Here is a 20,672-nt window from a genome sequence, read left to right on the forward strand (position 1 = left end):
TGGGCTGTTTTGGTCAGTGAATTTTAGTGGGTTTTTGTTGCCAGAGCTTTGTGAGCACTGAGCACACTGCACAGTTCAAGGTTCTGTTCTTCTTCAGAAGCTTCTGTGCTGACCACCATTATCCAGAGCACAGGTAAAGCCCCTGCAGCTTGAGGTGGCAGCCCTCAGTCACCACTGGGATTGTACAGGCTTGCTTAAAGGCAAGAGGAGTTCACACCCTGCTACTCATTTGTTCAGTTTATTCACTGGCATTTGGGAGAAAAGCCCTTTTTCAGTCTGAGTGGAGTTGATTTGTACCTTGGGCTTACAAGTAATGGGAGAAGAGATCAATGAAATGGCTGTAAAACTGTAGGTGTGTTTGGAATGAAAATTGATTGTACTGGAGACTTGCAGAAGCTGGCCAGTTTTGGATGCACCAGTTGCTTTGGGGGGTTTCTTTTCGTTTAGGTTTGGTTTTTTGTTTTTAGAGAAACAAGATAAGTGATACAAGTATGTCTTTCTTTTCTTATTTTACTTTTTCTTATTTAACGTGAGGATTAATGTCTTTGGTATGAAACTCAGCAGTGGTTAGAAAGAAGCTAAGATCTTCTTTTGTTTTGTTTTTTTCCCCTTAAAACTTGACAGTGTGTGGTTAATACGGTATCGCAGATAGAAGAAATAGATACAGAAGTGGTTGTTAAGTAAGTATGCAGCCAGATTTTCTTTGTGTGGTGGTGGGGGTGGGTGGGGAGAGTATGTTTTTTAGCATAGATAAATTTACACTGTTCTAATTTTTGCTTAAATTTCCCTGTAATTAAGGATTGTGCTTCTCTTGCACCTTAAGACTCTGCTTTTGTCCACCTCTGTGTGGATATTGTTTTACTTCTCATTCAGATTCCAATGTTACCTTAAATTTACCTTTGAAATAAATACTGAACTTCTGTGAATCTCTCTACATGAAGTATATATCTTATGAATCTCACTACATGAAGCATATTGAAAGCATTCCCTGTTGCCATAATCTTTAATTTTGTATTAAAACCTGTCATTAGCTTAAGCTCCTCCCCCATAACCAAGAACAGGAGCTATCCAGAGAGGAGACCAGACAACTTTAGCCCTAGAAATGGCTTATGAGGAACCTCACCAAGCCCAGCAAAGGCAAACACCAGAGCAGAGCTGGAGCCAGGCTCCTCTCAGGGTTTGCTCAGAGGGCAGTGGGCACAGTGTGGAAGATGAGAAATGCCAGTTGAATGGTAGGGAGAATCTCTTCCCTGTAAGGCTGGTCAAACACTGGAACACAAGCCCAGAGAAGCTGTGGAATCTGCGTTCTAGGACACGGTCAGGCTGGGACTGGCCCAGAGCAACCCAGTGAAGTTGGACCTGCCATGAGCAGGGCTTGGCCAAGGCAGCTCCAGAGGCCCCGGCTCCAGGGGCCCCTGCCAGCTTCTGTTTTTTCTGTGGCTTTATAATTCACTTGACTCAGCAAACTGTTACCCCAAGATAATAAAAATAGTCCAGCTGATAAAGCAAAGTGAGTTGCAAAACCTGCATGGATTTCATACCCAGATGGGGAAATGACTGAGTCATATTTACACACTGGATATTTGGTCACCATTCTCCAGTGTTTAGTCTGCTGCTCTTGGGTCCTAGCTGTGTCTTACAGCTCATACAGAATTTAATTTTTGTTCTGTCAATGATTTTTCTGCCCTTTTGCCACAAACAACTGACTTGTACTTTAATAGCAGAAGTGATCTCATTGCAATGCCCTGAGCCTTTAAATTGAGCCTTTAAACGGGCTTCATAACACAGCTTTTTAACACTTGAGAAGTATTTTCATGTAGGGTTTTTGTAAATTTTTTTTCCACCCATAAGGTCTGTGAAAATATTATTAACCCCATTCCCTTGTTGGTAACACATACTTGTCTCAGGGAAGAGAACATAGTGCTCAGGAAAGAACTAAAGGGTAAATGTGAAGCTTTCATTTTCTTATAGTATGATTTAATTCTTTATCCCTCCTTCCCCACTCCACTTACATTGTGTTGATCATGACTGTTGTTTAGGTGGTGTCTGTTGCTTGCCAGGTAGAAGTCTACAGAGTTTTCCTTATATTTGCAATTCCATTTAAAGCATGTTTTCTTTTCCTTTATGTGCCAGTAGGCATCATGGCCAGCAAACAATTGCTGTTTGCTGAATACTGCTCTTTTTTTAGGCTTGCAGACCAGATGAGGATGATGAATTTTCCTCAGTGGTTTGATTTACTGAAGAATATTTTTTCTAAATTCACCATCTTCCTCAAGAGAGTAAAGGTAAGACATTCATCAGCAAAGAACTTCATATTGTTCAGGCATGAAAGGGAGTGAAGTTGCTTTTCCGTTTGAAGTCTTAGGATGTTGGGTTTGGCTTGTAGAGTTCAAAGTTCTGATTGAAAGGAGATGTGCTTGTTGGCAAAAATGATTAGTGCTGACAAGGAGAGCAATGGCAAAGAGATAATACCTCTTTTGCTCAATTACTTCTGTTCCAAGCTGCTAGGGATTAGGACAGGACTTTTGTACGCGTTAGATTGCTCCAAATGAGGTTTCTTTCACCTATCTCAGAAACACCAGATATTGGTTGCCATCAGACAAATGAGTCTGCCTCTAAATACTAATTACACAACAGGAAATAAACCCAGGATTTAGTTTAATTTTGCGGGCGAAGGAAAATCTCTTTCTAGCACAAGTTGTGGCACCGGGTTTTTTTTGTAATAAAAGTCACATTTCCTTCTAGGCAACGTTAAATACTATCCGTAGCGTGGTTTTCTTGGTTCTAGACAAGAACCAAAAAACCAGAGACCTGGAGGACGCGTTACAGAAGAACCCCGGCAAGGAGAGCGCGGCGGACAGCGAGGTGGCCTACCTGACCCACGAGGGGATGTTCATCAGCGACGCCTTCGGCGACGCCGAGCCCGCCGCCTCGCAGAGGAACGCGTCCCCCAACAGCGAGCCCTGCAGCAGCGACTCCGTCTCGGAGCCCGAGTGCGCCACCGACTCCTCGTCCAGCAAGGAGCACGCCCCCTGCTCCGTCACCGCGGGGGGAGTGGAGATGATGTGAGTGAGCACACCCGCCCGGTCCCCCCCGCCCGGTCCCCCCCGCCCGGTCCCCCCCGCCCGGTCCCCCCCGCCCGGTCCCCCCCGCCCGGTCCCCCTCGGCCTGTCCCCCCGCCTGGCCACGGTGCAGACGGCTGGTTCTGGTCACGCAGTAGAGAAATGGCTTGAAGGAATGTGCTTGTTAGGTAGAGGAGGTGTAGAGGCTCTCACCGTAGAGACTGCCATCAGAGTGCACTCCTGCATTTGCCTTTTTTTCACCTCCATGTGTGATTCTTCCAGAAAAGAGCCCCTTCTCCATTAGTTTTTATGGGGAGGCCACTTGTGTAGAGAGTAGGAGACATGGGAGTCCCTGAAAGACAGATTGTCATGCCTTTAGCAGGCAGAAGCATTTCTGTTCCCTGTGGTTATTTTTCCTGGATTGTTTTTTGTTGTTTTGTTTTGTGTTTTTGTTTTGTTTTATATTTGTTTGTTTGTTTTAAGATGGCTTCATGGAATACACCTTGATAAATTCTAGAGAAAAATCTTCTGTTTGTCATCAACTCTTTGATTTGCATAAATCAGTCAATCAATCCATCTCAGTGCTTTGGTTATGTAGGCAGTGCTGCCCTGAGGTGCTCCAGTCTCCAGAGTTCCAACCTTCCTTTTCTGCACCCCTTACCTCTGACTTGCAGCCACAAGTATCTTTTGAAAAGAACCAGGCATGATGTGTGTGGGACTTGGACATGAACTGCTTCAAAAGCCAGCATGTCTGGATACAGAGTTATAGGAAGCAAAACTGAAATACCACTTGTTACCCTGCTGAGAGATAGAAGACAGCAAATGGTCTGCTCTTGCTGCTTGGTCCTTGAGTATCTGTACTTAGATGTTGAAGCAGCTGTTAGTTTTGACAGAGACCTTCCCCACCAAATGACAATGCTGGCCAAATAGATAGATTTAAAATAAATATGCTGTGCATAAAACACAGGCCTTTGTATGTCTGAACATCTGTCGTTTGCTGGAAGAGAAAGGAAATGTGAAGAGGAGTCCAGGGTTACATGGAAGAGCAGGGAAAGGGAAGGGGGTTGAATCCAAACTAGTCTGGAGCACTTTGCCAAGTTTGCTAAAAATACCTCATCCAGCTAGAGCTTCTGAGGAATGAAGTTGTTTCTGAGGCTGGTTGCATAACTTTGTTCTAAAATGAACTTACTTCGTCACTCTGGTTTTGTTTGCACCTCTGCTCTGTGTTTGGAGCAAGCTAATAAAACTACACAGGGCAGTGTTAGCCCAGTTGCAGCTCTGCAGTGTCCCAGGTTCTCTCCTGTGGTGCTGTCAGTCCTTGGGCTGGCCCAGAAGATTGGGATCTTCCCCAATGGCATGAGCCATGAACAGCAGAGCTGTGCTGAGTGCTGGCCTCAGAACAGCAGACAAGTCATACAGAGCTTTTCAAAAGCTCCAAATTAAGACCCTGAAGTCTAAAGAGGTAATAGAATGACAGCCTGTAGATTAAGGCTGTGGGGAGAGCAGAGTGTCTGTTTTAGGCCTTACACTTGCACTGGAAGAAAAGTGCCATGCTTTATCTGTCTTATGCTTGTGATGCTGAAGTCTCACAGGAGCTGGGTAAATTTTAACTCAGTAAATTGTTAATCACATTTATGGTATCAGTAATGGCTATGTCATGTTTACTCTTAGACCATTAATAGCAATTAGAATGCAGAATCCAACAAAAAAAAAGAAAAGGATGTGCCATTATGCATTTCCTTACTACAAGGGGCTGACAGGACCTTGACAGCAGCTCAGAAGGTCCCATCAGTATAAAGTGACTTTGGTGATTACCTGCCTGCATTTGCCAGTTGCTGCAAGGCTCTTTCCTCCTGAACAGAAGTTCTGCTTGCTCCATGACCTGCTGCTCAGCCAGCTGCTTCTGTCGTTCCTAGGATCAGCGATGACATGAAGCTCACCGACCTGGAGCTGGTCAGGCTGGCAAACAACATCCAGGAGTTGCTTTATAACGCCTCTGATGTCTGCCACGATCGTTCAGTCAAGTTCCTCATGGCCAGAGCCAAGGTGAGGAGCTGGGGGCAGGCTGCTGCTGGTGCCTCATGCCTGGTGAGCGTTTGCTCCCAGGTTTCTGCTGTGCTGAGAGTTCTGGGGGTTCATGGCATCCACGATGGGGGTACAGGGGTTCTTCTACCTATTTCTTTATCTTTTTAATATTCTGATGGGCTGCCTTTGATGCTTCACGCAGAGAATGCGTGTCTGTGACGAGGCAGCTGCTTGCACTGCATTCTACCCTGTCTGTCACACTAGGGTTAAATAATGTGCCTCTTCCAACTGCAGTAGCCCTCAGACATGCTGACTTGTTACTTCTGTACATCCCTGAATTTTTGTGGTGGTATGTCTCCTTACAATGGTTTTCTTTGCATGCAGGATGGCTTCCTAGAGAAGCTGAATTCCAACGAGTTCGTTACTCTCTCTCGCTTGATGGAAGGCTTTATCTTGGATACTGAGCGGGTCTGTGGCAGGAAAAGCATGTCCTTGAGAGGAGCTCTTCAGAGTCAAGCCAATAGATTTGTCAATAGGTTTCATGAGGAGAGGAAGACAAAGCTAAGGTACCTCTGGGCAGACAATCTTTGTGCTCTTCCATTAATAACCTCATGTATCACATGCCAGCCAAATGAAATCTTTTGTAGCCTAGGCCATCAGTAAGCTTCTTGTACTTAAAAGCAGGGGGTGAAAAAAATGTACTAAACCCCAACTATTTCCAGTTGTTTAGACTTTTACTGTTTTCATACCTTGATTTCTTCAAACTGTTCTACAGTACCTAAATAAGTACAGTAATGGCTACAGAAAGTACACAAAGCTAACTTTGAAGGGCAGGATTGCTCTGTTTCAGGGGTTTAAGAATAATTCACTTTCAGCTGTTCTCTAAAAAAAAAGCAAACCTAAACCACTTGGAGGAACAGCCTGGCCAGGTACATCCATCACATCTGTTTGCTCTCATCCATCAAAAGCTGTTAAAATTCAAATATTTATACATTACTTCATTGGCAGTGATCTCATAAAGTCCTTTACTGCCTGGTGTAGTTTTTGATCTCCTGTGACAGACTGAATGAACAAATTGTGAGATCTCTAGACCAACACAGTGTTCTTTTTTGCTGCTGGCAATTGTTGGGTACCTCCTTGTCATGAAGATGACTGACATAACATTTTGGGCCAGTGTTTTTTTTATAATCGTTTTTCAGTATTACAGGCAAGAGAAGTGTCAAGACAAGGTATTTCTTTCTCAGCCTCCTCTGTTTTGTGTTCATAACCAGCCTGCTTTTGGACAATGAGCGCTGGAAGCAAGCTGAAGTTCCTGCCGAGTTCCAGGACCTCGTGGATTCAGTGGCAGATGGCAGAATTTCCCTCCCTGAAAAGAAACCTACAGGTGTGTGTCTTGCAGTCCTGCTGTGAAGTTATTACCTGCTGAATTTATAATCCTGCTGTTGAATGTTGATGGGCATATTCTGATGACAGGCTGTCCTTTGGGGGGATGAGAAGAAAGTTCATAGCTGTTCTCTTTTCTTCTTCTTCATTTTTTTTCTGGTACTGGTGTTTAAATGCCTGGTGCTGAAAGATTATCTGTTTATTTTTTGAAAAAGGCCCAGAAGTGTTAGCACAGGGAGAGAGCTGCCTTTTTATTCCCAGTGCAGAGGCTTGCAATCTGCACAAACTCAGTCTTTTCCCACAGGGCACCAGTGAGGAATTGCAAGGGACTGAGGAGCACATGCATGTGCTCAGCCCTCCTTGTATGAAACAAAGGCTGCTCCTTCCCACTGCTTCATCTGCCAGTTCAAATGAAAGGCAACACACCACATGGCTGCTCATGGAAGGGAAAACTCATGTTCACTCAATTATTTACCTTGCCACAGAAACCTCATTTGACCTCAGAGAAGTCAATTCTTCCTCCTCCTGCCCCGCTTCCCCGTGTGCATGGTGGGAATGCTTAATGTGTTCCTACCTCGTGGGGATGCTCATCCAATATTGCAGTGATGAGGGGGAAATAATATCCAGAAGAAGAGGAAAACATGCAGAGAGGGAGAGAAAAACGGCAAGAGATTAGAAGGAAGAAAATACAGTGATGTCATGGTGGAGAAACCCTGACCTGCCAGAAGGAACACAGCAGATAACAGAGAGAGTATTACAGCAAAATTCACTCCAGTTATGGAACATGACCAAAATATGTTTGTCATCCATTGCTCGTGAAATAACCTCCTGCAGCCTCCTTCAAGCAGACAATTCAGCATGAAAAACTGCATCAGTAAGAGCTTCTGTTATGAAGCCTGAGGAAAAAGTGATTTGAAGCTAAAATATTAATGTACACAGCAAATCACTTGAGAATGTATAGTAGAAAACCTAGTGGCTTTTTCTGCCCTTCTTCTGTTGGTAACCTGTTGCATTTGGAGTTTTTAAATCCATAATGACTATGGGACTATGAGATTTTTTTTTTGATCTAAAATCATAGCTGATAATGAAGTAACTTCATGGGTTTTAAAAATTTTGGTGGGTGATCAGCTATTTAATAAATACTGTAAAAGAGAGAAGTGCTTGCTACAAAGATTGTGGGTTTTTTCAAACCTTAACAAGTGAACACTGTATTTTTATAAACAGCATTTTTTCAGTTGTTTTTAGTTCAACTCATTCCTTTTCCTGTCTTACTAAAATATCTAGCTACTGAAGAAAGAAAGCCAGCTGAATTCCTTATCGTTGAAGGACAAAAATATGCAACAGTTGGGTAAGATGCACTCTTTTCTCTTAGCAGTGGGTTAGTTGGCAAGAACTTTTGAGTAGAACTGTGATGAATGCTAACAGCTTTAGCAATCTTATTTAAATTAAAAATCCCTCTCCTTTCACAGACTAGTTTCTCTTTGGTTCCCAACAGTTATAAAACGCTACAAGCTCTCTGCTACGTTAAAATGCCAGTTTTTTCTCTGAATAGTTAGGTTTTAATTTGTAATTTTATTTGAATGTTTTTTTCCAATTATTTCATGAAAACACACCTGAAAATACAGGTTTGTATTCTGAGCACGCTGTTATTTCTTGCAATCTACGTTATCTCAGGCAAAGATTGTAGACTCATAAAATAGTTGGGGATGAAAGAGACTTTTAAAGATCCTCTGTCCACCCTGCCTGCAGTGAGCAGGGACACTTTGCATCAGGCCAGGTTGCTCAGAGCCCTGTCCAGCTCAACCTGGAATGTTTCCAGGGCTGGGGCATCCCCCCCTTTCTGGGCAGCCTGTGCCAGTGTTCCACCATTCTCACTGTAAAAAATTTCTTCCCTTATGTCAGGTGCATCTACCCTGCTTTGCTTTAGAACTGTTTGTTGCTCCTTGTCCCATCACCAGCAAACCAGAAGGTTTGTCCCCATCTGTCCTGTAAGCTCCTTTAAGTATGGAAAGGCTGCAGTAAGGCCTCCCCAGGGCCCTCTTCTCTCCAGGCTGAACAGCACCAAAATACCTGAATCCACTACTGAATGGTTGCTTATCTTATTCAGAATAAGACATGGGCCATCTCAGAAGCTGCATATGCTGTTCCTTGGTATCCTGGCTGATTTGAATTGGAAAGTGGTTTCTTAAAGCTGGTTGTATCAGAGACATTTTAAACTGTATGATACTCCCTTATTTCTTTCATTTAAAAGCACGCTGTGTTTCCAGAGACTGTGAGGCTTAAGCATTAATTATGCATGAGAGTGTTTTTGGAGGGGGAGTAAAGCCTGGAAGATCTCACTCCCCAGAGTTCTAACATCAATTTGCACCAAACTTAAAAGGTGTGATGTACAGGATGTCTTGGAGCAGCTGTCATTTTATGAGTTGCTTCATGATGATGTGTCACTGTTCAATTGGCAACAGAATCTGATGGCTGAGAACTTCTGTGCCAGGCAGATGATATCACTGCTGAAGAGCATTTCAGGTCGAGTAGGAGCTTTGCTGTAAAGGATAAAATTTGCTTAATATATGATGTGTTTGATAACATACCTCTGCTCACTTGAAACTTGTTATATTTAGCTCTGTGAAGCAGTTGAGAGCTTCACAGTGCAAATATTTGTTTCATTTCTACTCACTTCTACATCCACTTTCATTGCATCTAATCAAATAAAATGCATCCATCACAAGTGCCTCGTGTTCACAAAACATTCTCCAGGTGTTTATTTTCAGTTGACTTGTCATCATCTTTTTGCACTCTACTGCCTAAAGGAGGAAAGAGATTGAACTTTTTGAAATGTTAAAATATCTACTCTGAACATTGCATCTTACGTCAGTTTTCCTGCCTTCTGTATATTTGAATTCAAAGGAGCATGCTTGCTCTTTGTGGCAGCCTTTTTAATTCCATCCAGTGGCTCCCAAATTCTCCAGTGCCTGCTGACTTCAGGAGAAATTACAGGTGTTGAGCATCTTTGAATATTTCGTGCCGTTTCTTCACAGCTGCCTTCTGTTTGTGACTCCTTAACATTTATTACGTATTTTTCGGAGATTTTCTTTCATATAAAATACTTCCTCCATACACCACCTTGTGGAGTGTGTATTGGTTGTAACTATCTCTTTGTAAATCTCCTTTTATGTTTCACTCTGCTCCACATCACTCAGTGGATTTATTCAATGCTATAATCTCTAGCTTTGGGTAGCTTTCTATCAACGTGACTGGCCTGTGTTTGATTTTTTTCAACATCTCTTGTGCACTGAGGTGAGATATTTGGCTGTTACCTCTCTTCCAGGACAGTATTGCTGCTAATAAGAATAATCCTGGAGTACTGCCAGTGTGTGGATAACATTCCTTCCATCACCACAGACATGCTGACCCGCCTGTCGGATTTACTGAAGGTATGGCTCCAAGTGTGCCCCAGTGCCAAGCAGGGAACGTGTCTTACTCTCAGTAATGTTTTGTGATTTCATATAAACCATAAAAATTATCTGGAATCATTGTGTTTGCTAAAGATGCAGCTTGTTGTGGGATTAACTCTGGCTGTTCACCTGCAATATTGTCAAGCATTGCATCCAGTAGTGTTTGACATAGCTGCCTGTCCTTCAGGCTGGGTGTAGGATTAATGCTGCTGAAGAAAAAGCAATTTGATCCCTGATGCCACAGAAATATGTATCCATATTGAGGAAGGAAACAAGTCCCTTGGGTTTTACAAATCAGGAGAGGTACAGTCATTAGAAGCGTGAAAATAGTGTGGGATGAAGGTTCTGTTGTAAAATGTAAAGGTGATGAAACACTGAGACCTCTTTGTCATTTATTTCTCACTAGAGAAGAGGAAAGCTGGTAAAGCCCAGACACTACTAGCTAAAATAAGTAATCAGTAATAAAAGAAGCACATTCATGCACTTTAAAACTGTTTACTGTTTTGTATATATATATATATGTATCTATATATAGGCTCCAAAGCCCAGCAGTTAATTTATGTCAAGGTTTTCACTTGTATCGTTGCTCACATAGGTCATGTCAGGTATTTGAGTTGTGAACATGAGCATGTTCAATGAAAAATAAACAGATTCAATCTCCAAAAGGATATTTTACATAGGGTAGGGGGCAGGGGAGAGGAAACAATCTCTAGGAGATGGACCTTTCAGTATTTGTCCTATTGGTAGCTCATATTTGAATAACCAGACCCAGGAACACTGCTCCTCCCTGCAGTTGTCGTTATATTCATCCTCAAATTTTCCTTTTTAAAAGCACTATCCAAGGCAAATCAGTCTGTCTTTGCCTGCCCCTATTCAAGTCTCCTTCTCCAGCTGCTCCTTCCCTCAGGAATTGCAGCACAGGCAGAATAGCAGTGGATGCATCAAATCTAGCCAGATTTGCATTTCTGTGTTACTTCCCTCCCCTTACCTTATCTCATTCTAGCTCTGTTGTTTGTGGTTTATTTCTTGGTATTCAAACATCATGTGCAGTTTAATTATTGTATTTTTTTATCTGTCAGCAAGGTGCCATCAACTGAACAGATGTCAAGAACAGCTAGAAAAAACAAAAGCTCATTTATTACGCTTTGAACAAAGTAGAGCCACTCCAGGTGTTCTGGCACTGTACTTTTTGTTTGACAGCTGTCAGAGCAAGCAAACTTTGAGAGTAGCAAGAGCTAGAGTTGATTGTGAAGGAAAATGGAAAGCATTCCCAGGTAATGAAATTCCAGGCAGTTCTGAGCTGTGGCTGCAGCCTGGGTGAACTGACACCTGTGTGTGGGAGAAATCCTGGAATCCTTTTGATTGGAAAAGACCTCGAAGATCAATCAAGTCCAGTTGTTTACTCAACACTGCCAAGGCCACCACTAAACCACGTGCCCAGGGCCACATTTCCCCATCTTTTAAATACTTCCAGGGATGGTAGCTCCACCACTCTTGTGGGCAGCCTGTTCCAGTGTTTGACCACCCTTTCAGTGAAGAGATGATCCCTAATATCCAAACCCTGGTGCAACTTGAGGCAACTTTAGGCCGTTCCCTCTTGTCCTGTTGCTTGTGGAAGAAGAGACTGAGCCCTGCCTGGCTACACCGTCCTGTCAGGGACTTGTAGAGAGCAAAAAGGCCCCTCTGGGCACACTCCAGTGCCCAGTGTTGTGAGGGGCTGAGCACACACGGCTGTAATTACTGGGGTTGTTCAGACAGGGAGGCTCCTGGCCTTCCTGCTGGATGCAGGAATGCTCTCCTGCCAGCAGGCACAAGGAGGAGGTGTTGCTCTGCTGCAGGCATTCTGCTCCCTCGCTGCTCTGTCCGCACCAGGCTGTCTGGGAGCAGTCATTCCCACAAAGGCAGGGGCAGTTCGTGTGTCCAGCACCCTTTACAGACCGAGTTTTGGATGGTTTGTGTCCCAGTTAACACTAACCTGAGCTAAATGCCTGAGAGGAGCTTTGGCTGTGTGAGATACAGCTGCCTGTGGCTCAGTGATTCTACTCTAAATTCCACACAGAGGTGTAAGAAAAGTTCTTGCTTTTCTGGAGAAGATGAAGTGACTGTGAGGCAGTTTCAGCCCCTCCCTCTGTCTTGAGAGCAGTGTAGGTTATGCCTCTCACACCAGGGGCCACACACGGCTCTGGTTCAGTTGTGGTATGAGGTCTGGGTTGCTTTTGTGGCCCTGGATGCACCATTCTGGCAGCCCAGACTTGGGGACAGTGGTTCATGGTGGCTCTGTATTTTGTGACTGACACTAGGCAACAGCTAGAAAATTACTCCCCCTTTTTACACCAGGAGGGTTGAAATTTTGAGGTTGTTCTTGCATTTCCATGAAAAAGCAGAATAATGCCCCTGCCCTCAAAGAGGAGGTCTTTGTGAGGGCAGTCCTCCGTGTTGCAGGCACAAGCTGTGGGGCAGCCTTGTCGCAATCCCTTCTGCATCTTCAGCTGTATGAGAAAAGTTTTGCCTCTCAATGTCAACAGGCAGTTCTGTTCAGATATGAGCCCTGGGACTTCTGCTCTGCATTCAGTGCAGGAGCTGGGGACAACAGCAGTGGCTTTTCTGCTGCATCATCCAGGCCCAGCCTGGAATATCTGGTGTCTCAAGCTGGGTGTGAGGATGCAGCATTCCAGTTAAATAAGAACATGCTGATAGCAACTGTCTTACAGTCCAGAGGCTTTGCTGGCCTATGTGCTTTTAGTTACAGCTTCTTTTCTCCTGGAAGTAAGTTAGGAAAGGCCAAGTTTGAGTTGTCCACTATACGTGGAATTCTTACAGGATTGGCTTTTCATCTTCTGTGCATCATTTCTGAAATCCAGAACTTCGTAATGCTACTAACATAGATTCAGTCACCTCAGCAGGAGGGAGTTTCAGTGCTTTCAAGTTTCCTTTCACATCAGCAGTGGAGAAGGTCAAGAGCCTGAGCAGAAACCTTTTGTCTTGATGTTTTCCCCTCTGATATTACGTGGCTACTCTACCGTAGAAAACTCTGGAGCTGGCCTTCCTAATAACTTACTTAACCTTGCAAAACTCTATTGATGGTGTTTTCAAACTGTGAGTTTATGTAGTTAATAAAGCTTTTATCAACTACATGCATTTTCACTTTCCTTCTTTTTCTTACAGTATTTCAACTCTAGAAGTTGCCAATTAGTGCTTGGAGCCGGTGCGTTACAAGTCGTTGGCTTGAAAACAATCACTACGAAAAACCTAGGTATGGATTTCTGTATTTAAAATGTCAAAGCTTGTTCCCCTGCCTGTTAAAAAACCCAGGGGCAGAAAATATCTAAAATATCTATATGCCCAAATATCTATGATGAGCTGTGTTTGAGTTGTGGGGCAGTGCGTGGGCACAGAAGTTGGCAAGACCTTACCAGTTACTTGCCTGGAGTGTAGTTTCAAAACTTTCTCCTGAAATTAAGAGCCTTTGATTGATGGGTTGGAGCAGGCGTTTAAGCTTAGAGTTCCCATGTGTCAGGGTGAGAAACTGGTGAGATTCCCAGCCTGCATTTCCCTTCTGGAAAGGGAACAGCCCGATGAGGATGGGTTGAGAGGCTGTGGGCCACAGCTGGGTCAGGTTTTGCTGCACAACATTTGGCCATCGTGGTGACCACACTTGCACCAGTGTGTGTCCTGCTGCTGGCTCAGGCCTTGGTGGAGCTGGGAGAAGCCTGGTTTTTGGGATCCTTTTGGCACTGCAGCAAGAGCAGGTTCAGGGCAGGTCAGTGCTGGCAGGGCAGGGTGTTCTGTACACCACTGCAGCAGAAACACTGCTGCCTTGAGAATGTGGTTGCTGAGGTTAGGTAGCTGATGAGTCAGGTCTTTAAAGATCTCTCCGATGTCTGCGTGTGCTCAGGGCTCAAAATATCGAGTAAACACTCCAAGCCTCCTGTAAAATCAGTCCCTTATCCCATCTTCCCCAAGCTGGGTGTGAGCAGCCAGGTTCCAGCCTGGCATCTGCACCGGCTGGGGGCTCCCAGGGAAACAAACGTGTTACCTCTGCTTTGAGAGCAGACAAAAGCCCAGCGTGTGAAGTTGTGTCAGATCTTCTGTTACCCGAGCCAAAGGAGACACACTGCATGCAGAAATGACTCTTCCTGAGTAATAACCTTGATTTCTCTTAATTCCTGAGCAATAACTGCCTTGTTTCTCTTCCTGGGTTCACAGCCCTTTCTTCACGTTGCCTCCAGCTCATCGTACACTACATTCCCATTATCAGGGCTCATTTTGAAGCTCGGCTGCAGCCCAAGCAGTTCAGCATGCTCAGGCATTTTGACCACATCACGAAGGTAATTCTTCCAGCATTTCCTGAAACACCAAGTTCTGCTTTTCAGCTGTACCCTGAAGAGCATGAATGCTGCTAGAAAATGAAACCTGCTTTCTTCCCTTACAGGATTATCACGACCACATAGCTGAAATTTCAGCGAAGCTCGTTGCCATAATGGATAGCTTATTTGACAAACTATTATCCAAGGTAATGATTTATGGAAATAATTATACACTCTCTAAATTGCAACTGGAGTCTCATTGTATACAGTCTAGATGTTTCAAATGGAAGGTTAAACAGTGCTACAGTGTGGTCCTGGCCTGGATCCACTGTGACTCACCTCAGGGTACAGCACACAGAGACACCTCTTTGGCCCACAGATACATAAAGTATGTGACCTTTTAAAGATTAGTATTGTGCTTTGGATCTTAAAGGTTTTGGGGTAAAAAACAAGCTGTTTCATGACGGGAATAAATTAATTTTTTAGTGACAGATTTGATTGATTGGCCTGGGCCAACGTCTTCCTTCAAGGAGCTCATGAGGGGCATGGGAACACAGGCTGGGCACAGGCTGATCAGAGCTGCAGTGAGGCAGTTGCAACAGGGGCATTTCTGTCTTCTTTGCTGTTTCTCTTATTTTGTTACTTTTTGTTGTGCTTTTTCATTTCATCTGTTTCTTTGGTCTGTCAAGTAGTGCTGCCTAAACTTAGGGTTAAAAAAAAAAAGTGAAAACATTCAAATTGGGATTTCCCACTCCTATTGTGCTTACTTTTTTTAAAAAAATGTGTTTATGCTCTTCTCTAAAGACCAAAATGGTCTGCTGGTTCTTAGAGGGTTTGTCCCACACAAAAGTAGCTGTTGACTGTTCAGTCCTTTAGAGTTCTTGGAGGCTGAGTGACAGTGCTTGGCCCACAGGAATGCAGCCCAGAGGACCAAGGGATGATTGATTTGCTTCCATTCCTAGCACGTGCCATCATTTGGCTCATCTTGTTCCTAAAAAATGAAATCTTGGCACTGAAGGCTTTGAAGAGGATAAACCCAGGACAGTGGGAAATAACCATGTCAGTGTGTCCCTGGATTCAGGTGTTTGTCTGAGTCCAGCTGTCTCAGTGTCCTGTGGATGAGGTGGTCACCTGCTCTGAGGTGTGTAAATCCACACAAGTGAGTTCCATAGCACACTCCAAACCCAGGAATTCCTGCTCTGTGGGAGGTGAGCAGTCGGTGCAGTGGACAGGATGTTGACCTGGCACCAGATAACACAAGCAAATAACTTCTGCATTTCCAGGCTGTGCTTCCCCTGGGAGCTCCGTGCCATGGGAGCTGTCCTCACCCACTGCCACTGAGACAAGGCAGCAGCATGGACACTTCCCAGCAGCTGTCTTTGGCAGGGAAATACAGCAGGAATGGGGTTATTGAACAGTGGCAGTAATAAACTCAGCACATGGGAAAGGCTCGTTCGTTACCATGAATGGAAGAAATCCAGTGCAAGTTCTGAGCTTCTGTTGGAATTTGCTGTCTTGTGACTGTTTGGGCAGAAGAGCAGTGAGGTTCTCTCTGATCCCTTGTGGTGTTAAAGCTGTTGACCTCAGCTGCAGACAAAAATGGCCAGGAGATCTTGGAGTTCTTCCTGGGGTTGTTGCTTTTCCCCCTGACAATGAAGAGTTGGGTGTGCCTGTAATGCAAGAGCCACTGCTGCAGCCTCCCAGTTCCCTATGGCTTAGCAACGTTCCAAGACAAATGTGCTGGGGAATAGGAAACAATTTCTTGCTTAACTTCCTTGTCTTGAGGCATGCTTGCTCCCTCAGGCTGAGTGGCTGTTCCCTGGAACAGAAAGTGTTATTTTTCTGCAACTTGTCCTGTCAGAATTAGGTCATTGGTTTGGATTTTCTGTAAAGACTTTCTCAAAATGCCCCATTTCTTTTTTTCTCTCGTGCTCAGGCAAGCTTTGTTCTCTTTCACAATTCAGGCCCACAGAAAAGCAGGCATCTCCTCCAGTCTGTTTGTAAATGGTGTAGTTACAACGATTTGGTCCCTTCCTGAATTGGGCAAGGCTCCATGGGGAAATGTCACCCTCTCAAAGGTGACCTGCCAATGTGTCACCAGGCCTCTCCACCTGGAACTGCAGAGCTGACTTCACTGTTCCTGGGACAGTGTTTCTGAAATCCTGGTCAGATCTTCCCTAGCCAGAGTGGGACATAAGAATTCTGTTCCCTTTGTAGTAAATCTCTTGCCATTTGGTGTTTTCCAGTGCCTTGCTTCTTGGATTTCAGGCACCAGGAGAAGGGACCTTTTTGTTTTTTTTTACTTTGCTTTCCGTGGTATTTCTTGCAATGTTCTTGTGGGGTTTTTTTGTATTGTGATGTGGTTGGGGTTTTTTCAATGGCAGATGGACGAGATTTCAGGAGTTTCCATTTCTTTATGGTTTCCTTTCCTTGATTCTTCAGAAATTTGGATGTGCATGATCCTAGACAAGCAGGTTTCTCTCAGGAAGTACTGAAGGACACATTTCTCAGAGGCAGAAGTGTTTGTCTGTCATGGGCTGGTACCAGTGTGAAGGACAGGGCCAGCTCACAGCCACAGGACCTGCATCTGCAGTTCTGGCTGGATCAGATCCTGCCCAGCCACCCTTTTAATTTGTGGTGTGCTAAATGGATCTTGATTCCTGACATTATTAGCAAATCAAGAGCCCCAGGTGGCTGTTGGGAGCTCTCCTACATAAACCATTTGGAAGTGGCAGAAAGGAGTTAACTGGTTGTGTGTTTATTTCCAGTATGAAGTGAAAGCCCCTGTTCCTTCAGCATGCTTCAGGAATATCTGCAAGCAAATGGCAAAGATGCATGAAGCTATATATGATCTCCTTCCCGAGGAGCAAACTCAGGTGAACGTTATTTTTGAGCTTCATCTCACAGCTCACTTGCAAATGCACATGGACTTTGGGAACAGGAGAGACTTTATCTGGGGAGAGGGGAGTTCTTTTTTGAGTCCTGGTGAGAAACCCACACATTAAAGGGCTTGGCAGCAGTCACACGGACAGCTTGGGCTGAGCTGAAGGAAGTGTTCCAGTGTGTAGGGAGAACGATGAGGCACACAAAAAGAATGGATTTGGGGATTTTGAGCTGCCTTTCAATGTCTAGAAATGGCAATCCAGGAATTAGTGCTGAAATGCTGTGCAAGTGGCAACACTTCGGGCCTTGAGAGCAGCCCTCTGAGAGGATTAGTCTGTAACACTGCTCAGAATCAGTGGCTTCCAAAAATCCCTAAATGCATTACACACCCGAATTGTAGCAGATGTGCTTTTGCAGGATTTTGCTGCAGACATTGCTACTGCAGAGTTGCAAATCTTAAGGACAGGAAGGACCAATCCAGTCACTGAATACAAGTTCTCATTTCTCTTTCACATTAGATTAAATGGTCCCTTCTAGCACAAGGAAGAGATTTTGTTGTCTTCTAGGCTTAGCACAGGTTGGTAGGTACCTCAGAGCACAGAGGAGAGAAGTTCACGTTCCAAAGGTGTCCCCCAAGTGCCACACGAGCAGGTGAGGGTGGCCAGAGGTGAGGCTGAAGCACTGGCAGGAGTCTCAGGAGTTGCAAAAACGAAACCGAAAGTCCGGAGTTGAGGGTGTTGGCAGGGTGTTTCCCCTCTGGAGGCAGGGGTGTGAGCACGGGCACGGTTCCTTACCCTGCTGCTGTGGTTTCTTGCAGATGTTGTTTTTACGAATCAACGCAAGCTACAAACTGCACCTGAAGAGGCAGCTGGCCCACCTCAATGTGGTCAATGATGGAGGACCTCTGAACGGGTGAGCTCTTCTTTCACTGTTCAAATGAGCAGGCATTGTCTTCTGCAAGGCAGTGGTGATTGCAGAATCCACATTTTAGCTGTCCCATTTGGAGCTTTCTTACAGTAAAGGACTCGTGCCATTCCACAGTAACCAGGAGCGCAATCCCCTTGGGAGCTGGACATTGTCCAACTGGGGACCTGCTTGTAGGTGTCCTCAGCTGGTGGACTGCTTTCTCTCCCTTTGAGTGACAGCAGCAGCCACAGTTTAATTAGCAGGAATTGTGTCATTCCTGAAGCAGTTTTGAAACGTGGATGGTGACTCATGGTGCTGGCAGAGTAAAAATAGGAGAAGGCAGCATTTCATCTGTGCAGTGGGCAGCTCTGCAGGAATGGATTTTAGAGCAGAACTAGATTTGAAACAGAGATTGTGCTCGCAGAGCTTTTCCCTTCCTTGCCACAGCCCACTCCATCCCCAAGCAGGTCAGCAGTACTGAGAGGGTGCCTGGCTGTACCTGCTCTCCCCACCTCCCAGGAAAAGCCTCTTGCAGGCTGAATTCTGCTGTCAGTTGGATTGTCCCCTGAAACAGTGGAGTTTTTAATTGCTCCTGCTGACCTGGGGGCAGGGAGGCGTTTGCAGTATAGCAAGTGTGAGTCAAACTCATGGGCCTACCCACATGCAAGAAGGGACAGTCTTAGGTTCCAGAAGTCAGAGAAGAAATTGGTAATGTCTCAAATGTCACTGGAATGAAAGTTTTGTTCCTTTGCAGTTCATTGTTGCTTCTCCTGCTTCTGTGCATTCCTCCTTGTACTTTGTGCACGAGTTTACCTGGACTGGTTGTCTCTGTGGTGCCATTCCATTGCCCTGGTACTTAGCAAGGTGTAACCAAGCTCACGGAGTGTCCACTGCAGCCCTGGCTGCAGGGAGAGCCCTGGATGTGCTCAGGGTGTCTCCCACTGGGATCTGCAGTCCCAGACACGGTGCTGTGCTGTCATCCTGTGCTGCTGGTTTTGTTCTGTCCCTGTGGCTGCGTGGATCCCTTTGGACAGCGGGGTTGGGGCAGGGGTTGCTGGTGACGTGCTGGGGCTGTTTCCCAGCAGTCAGGAGGTCTCAGCTGGCCAGGACTGTCTGGTGGCAGCAGTTCTGTACTTCAGACACATCTCAGGGAGAAGGGGAACATCAGACCCTGGGTGGCACTGCTGCTGTTGAGCAGTTTTCACTGACCAGGTTTCTAACATGCTTTTCTGATCCTCATTCTGTTGAAACTGCTTGTTTCTCTAATAATAGTAAAAATCCAGGCTTGTGAATCCTGGTTAACCTTTTTACTATATAAGTGCACCTTCTGTTCCTACATCTTGCCAGCAAGAAGCATCATCATCATCCCTGGCATGTTTCAACAGTATCTGAGGCATTTTAATTCTGTATAAACTGTCACAAACAATGCAGCTGTTGTGCTGTTCAGTTGTCTTTACATTAATCTTAGAATCATAGAATCATTCCCCTCTAGAATACAGAAGTTAATGTTGCAATAATTAATATTCTTATTTGGAATGGAACTGGGGGTTTAAGTCCAGATAAGCCTGGGATTGCAGCAAGAGAATAGAAGTTTTAAATGCCTAATTCCTGCTGGTTTGATCTCCCTTCCCTAGAACTAGTTTTACACCCAGCAGTAATCCTGTTAGGGATGATCACTGCTGTAAAATAAACCACATCCACAGCATTGAGTTTTGAACTGATACTTAAAATATCTATTCCAGGCATAGGATTTGAACATGTATTGCAGCAATTGTGTGCCAAAGTCCTGGACAAACCCTGTCTGCTTGTCCAGGCGCCCCAGGTGGATGTGAGGGGGTCACATTCTAATCCTGTGTGTTTCACTGCAGGCTGGTTACTTCAGATGTGGCTTTTTACACTGGAAACCTTCAAGCTCTGAAAGGCCTTGACGACTTAGATCTAAACATGGCTGAGATCTGGGAGCAGAAGAGGTGATGATCCATTGGAGCAGTCTCTTGGCTCTGACGACAGAGTGATTTCTCCTGAGCACCTGAGGACAGCGAGGTGAATACTTGAGCCCAGAGCCCCAGGAAGGGCAGGACTGAGAGTCGGGGGAGCTTAGACTCAGAGGGAGCTGCAGGGAGAGATCCTTCCAGTGTCCTTCAGCAAGAAACGAGTGAGCAGCTGTCTGTGCAATGTTTTTTCATTCTCTCTGGAAACAGACTCAGGTTTCTTTGGACCAAATCCAAAAGAACACATAGCTGTAACACAGCTGTAGTTGTCTAGAATGCTCTGTATATCTTTATATTAAAAAGATGCTTTGCATTTCTTCTAGTGCAATGAAATTCACATGGTGTCCCACCTTATTTAATGATGGTACAATATAAAAATCTTGCAGTTGGAACTCTGTAGAAAATGTTTTTCTCTATGAAACTATGCTGTTCTAAAATTTATTTTTTTACAGAACTTTATATAAATAAATGTCTTTTGATTGCTCGCATCTAGGATTCAGCTTTGTTAGGGAGCAGTCCTGTTCCAGGGGATTTCTCAGCACCTACAATCTGAAGAGAAGATTTTCTAAGGAAGGGCCAGCTCCTTAAAGCCATTCCCTGTGGAAGAGAGGAGTGACCTGACCCTTGTTAGCAGCGGGGCTCCTGGGGGAACTGGAAGGTGGG

The 20,672-nt window shown here is 44.8% G+C and overlaps 1 protein-coding gene across 3 annotated transcripts in view; it reads left to right on the forward strand.

Annotated features, from left to right (window-relative positions):
* The window catches only part of VPS54 (VPS54 subunit of GARP complex), a 44,152-nt gene extending 23,655 nt beyond the window's left edge, over positions 1 to 20,497 (forward strand). For all 3 annotated transcript variants that reach the window (XM_063391587.1, XM_063391589.1, XM_063391588.1), the window contains 14 exons: positions 625 to 680; positions 2,189 to 2,285; positions 2,746 to 3,065; positions 4,979 to 5,108; positions 5,472 to 5,653; positions 6,359 to 6,471; positions 7,755 to 7,818; positions 9,796 to 9,901; positions 13,088 to 13,175; positions 14,129 to 14,250; positions 14,355 to 14,435; positions 16,998 to 17,105; positions 17,930 to 18,024; positions 19,887 to 20,497. In XM_063391587.1, coding sequence (XP_063247657.1) covers positions 625 to 680; positions 2,189 to 2,285; positions 2,746 to 3,065; positions 4,979 to 5,108; positions 5,472 to 5,653; positions 6,359 to 6,471; positions 7,755 to 7,818; positions 9,796 to 9,901; positions 13,088 to 13,175; positions 14,129 to 14,250; positions 14,355 to 14,435; positions 16,998 to 17,105; positions 17,930 to 18,024; positions 19,887 to 19,992 — 1,668 coding nt within the window. In that variant the 3' untranslated portion in view covers positions 19,993 to 20,497. The remainder of the gene's footprint in view (positions 1 to 624; positions 681 to 2,188; positions 2,286 to 2,745; positions 3,066 to 4,978; positions 5,109 to 5,471; positions 5,654 to 6,358; positions 6,472 to 7,754; positions 7,819 to 9,795; positions 9,902 to 13,087; positions 13,176 to 14,128; positions 14,251 to 14,354; positions 14,436 to 16,997; positions 17,106 to 17,929; positions 18,025 to 19,886) is intronic.
* Positions 20,498 to 20,672: the final 175 nt, after the last annotated feature.

The sequence above is a fragment of the Prinia subflava genome, chromosome 2 (genome assembly GCF_021018805.1).
Source record: "Prinia subflava isolate CZ2003 ecotype Zambia chromosome 2, Cam_Psub_1.2, whole genome shotgun sequence".
Classification (NCBI taxonomy): Eukaryota; Metazoa; Chordata; class Aves; order Passeriformes; family Cisticolidae; genus Prinia; species Prinia subflava.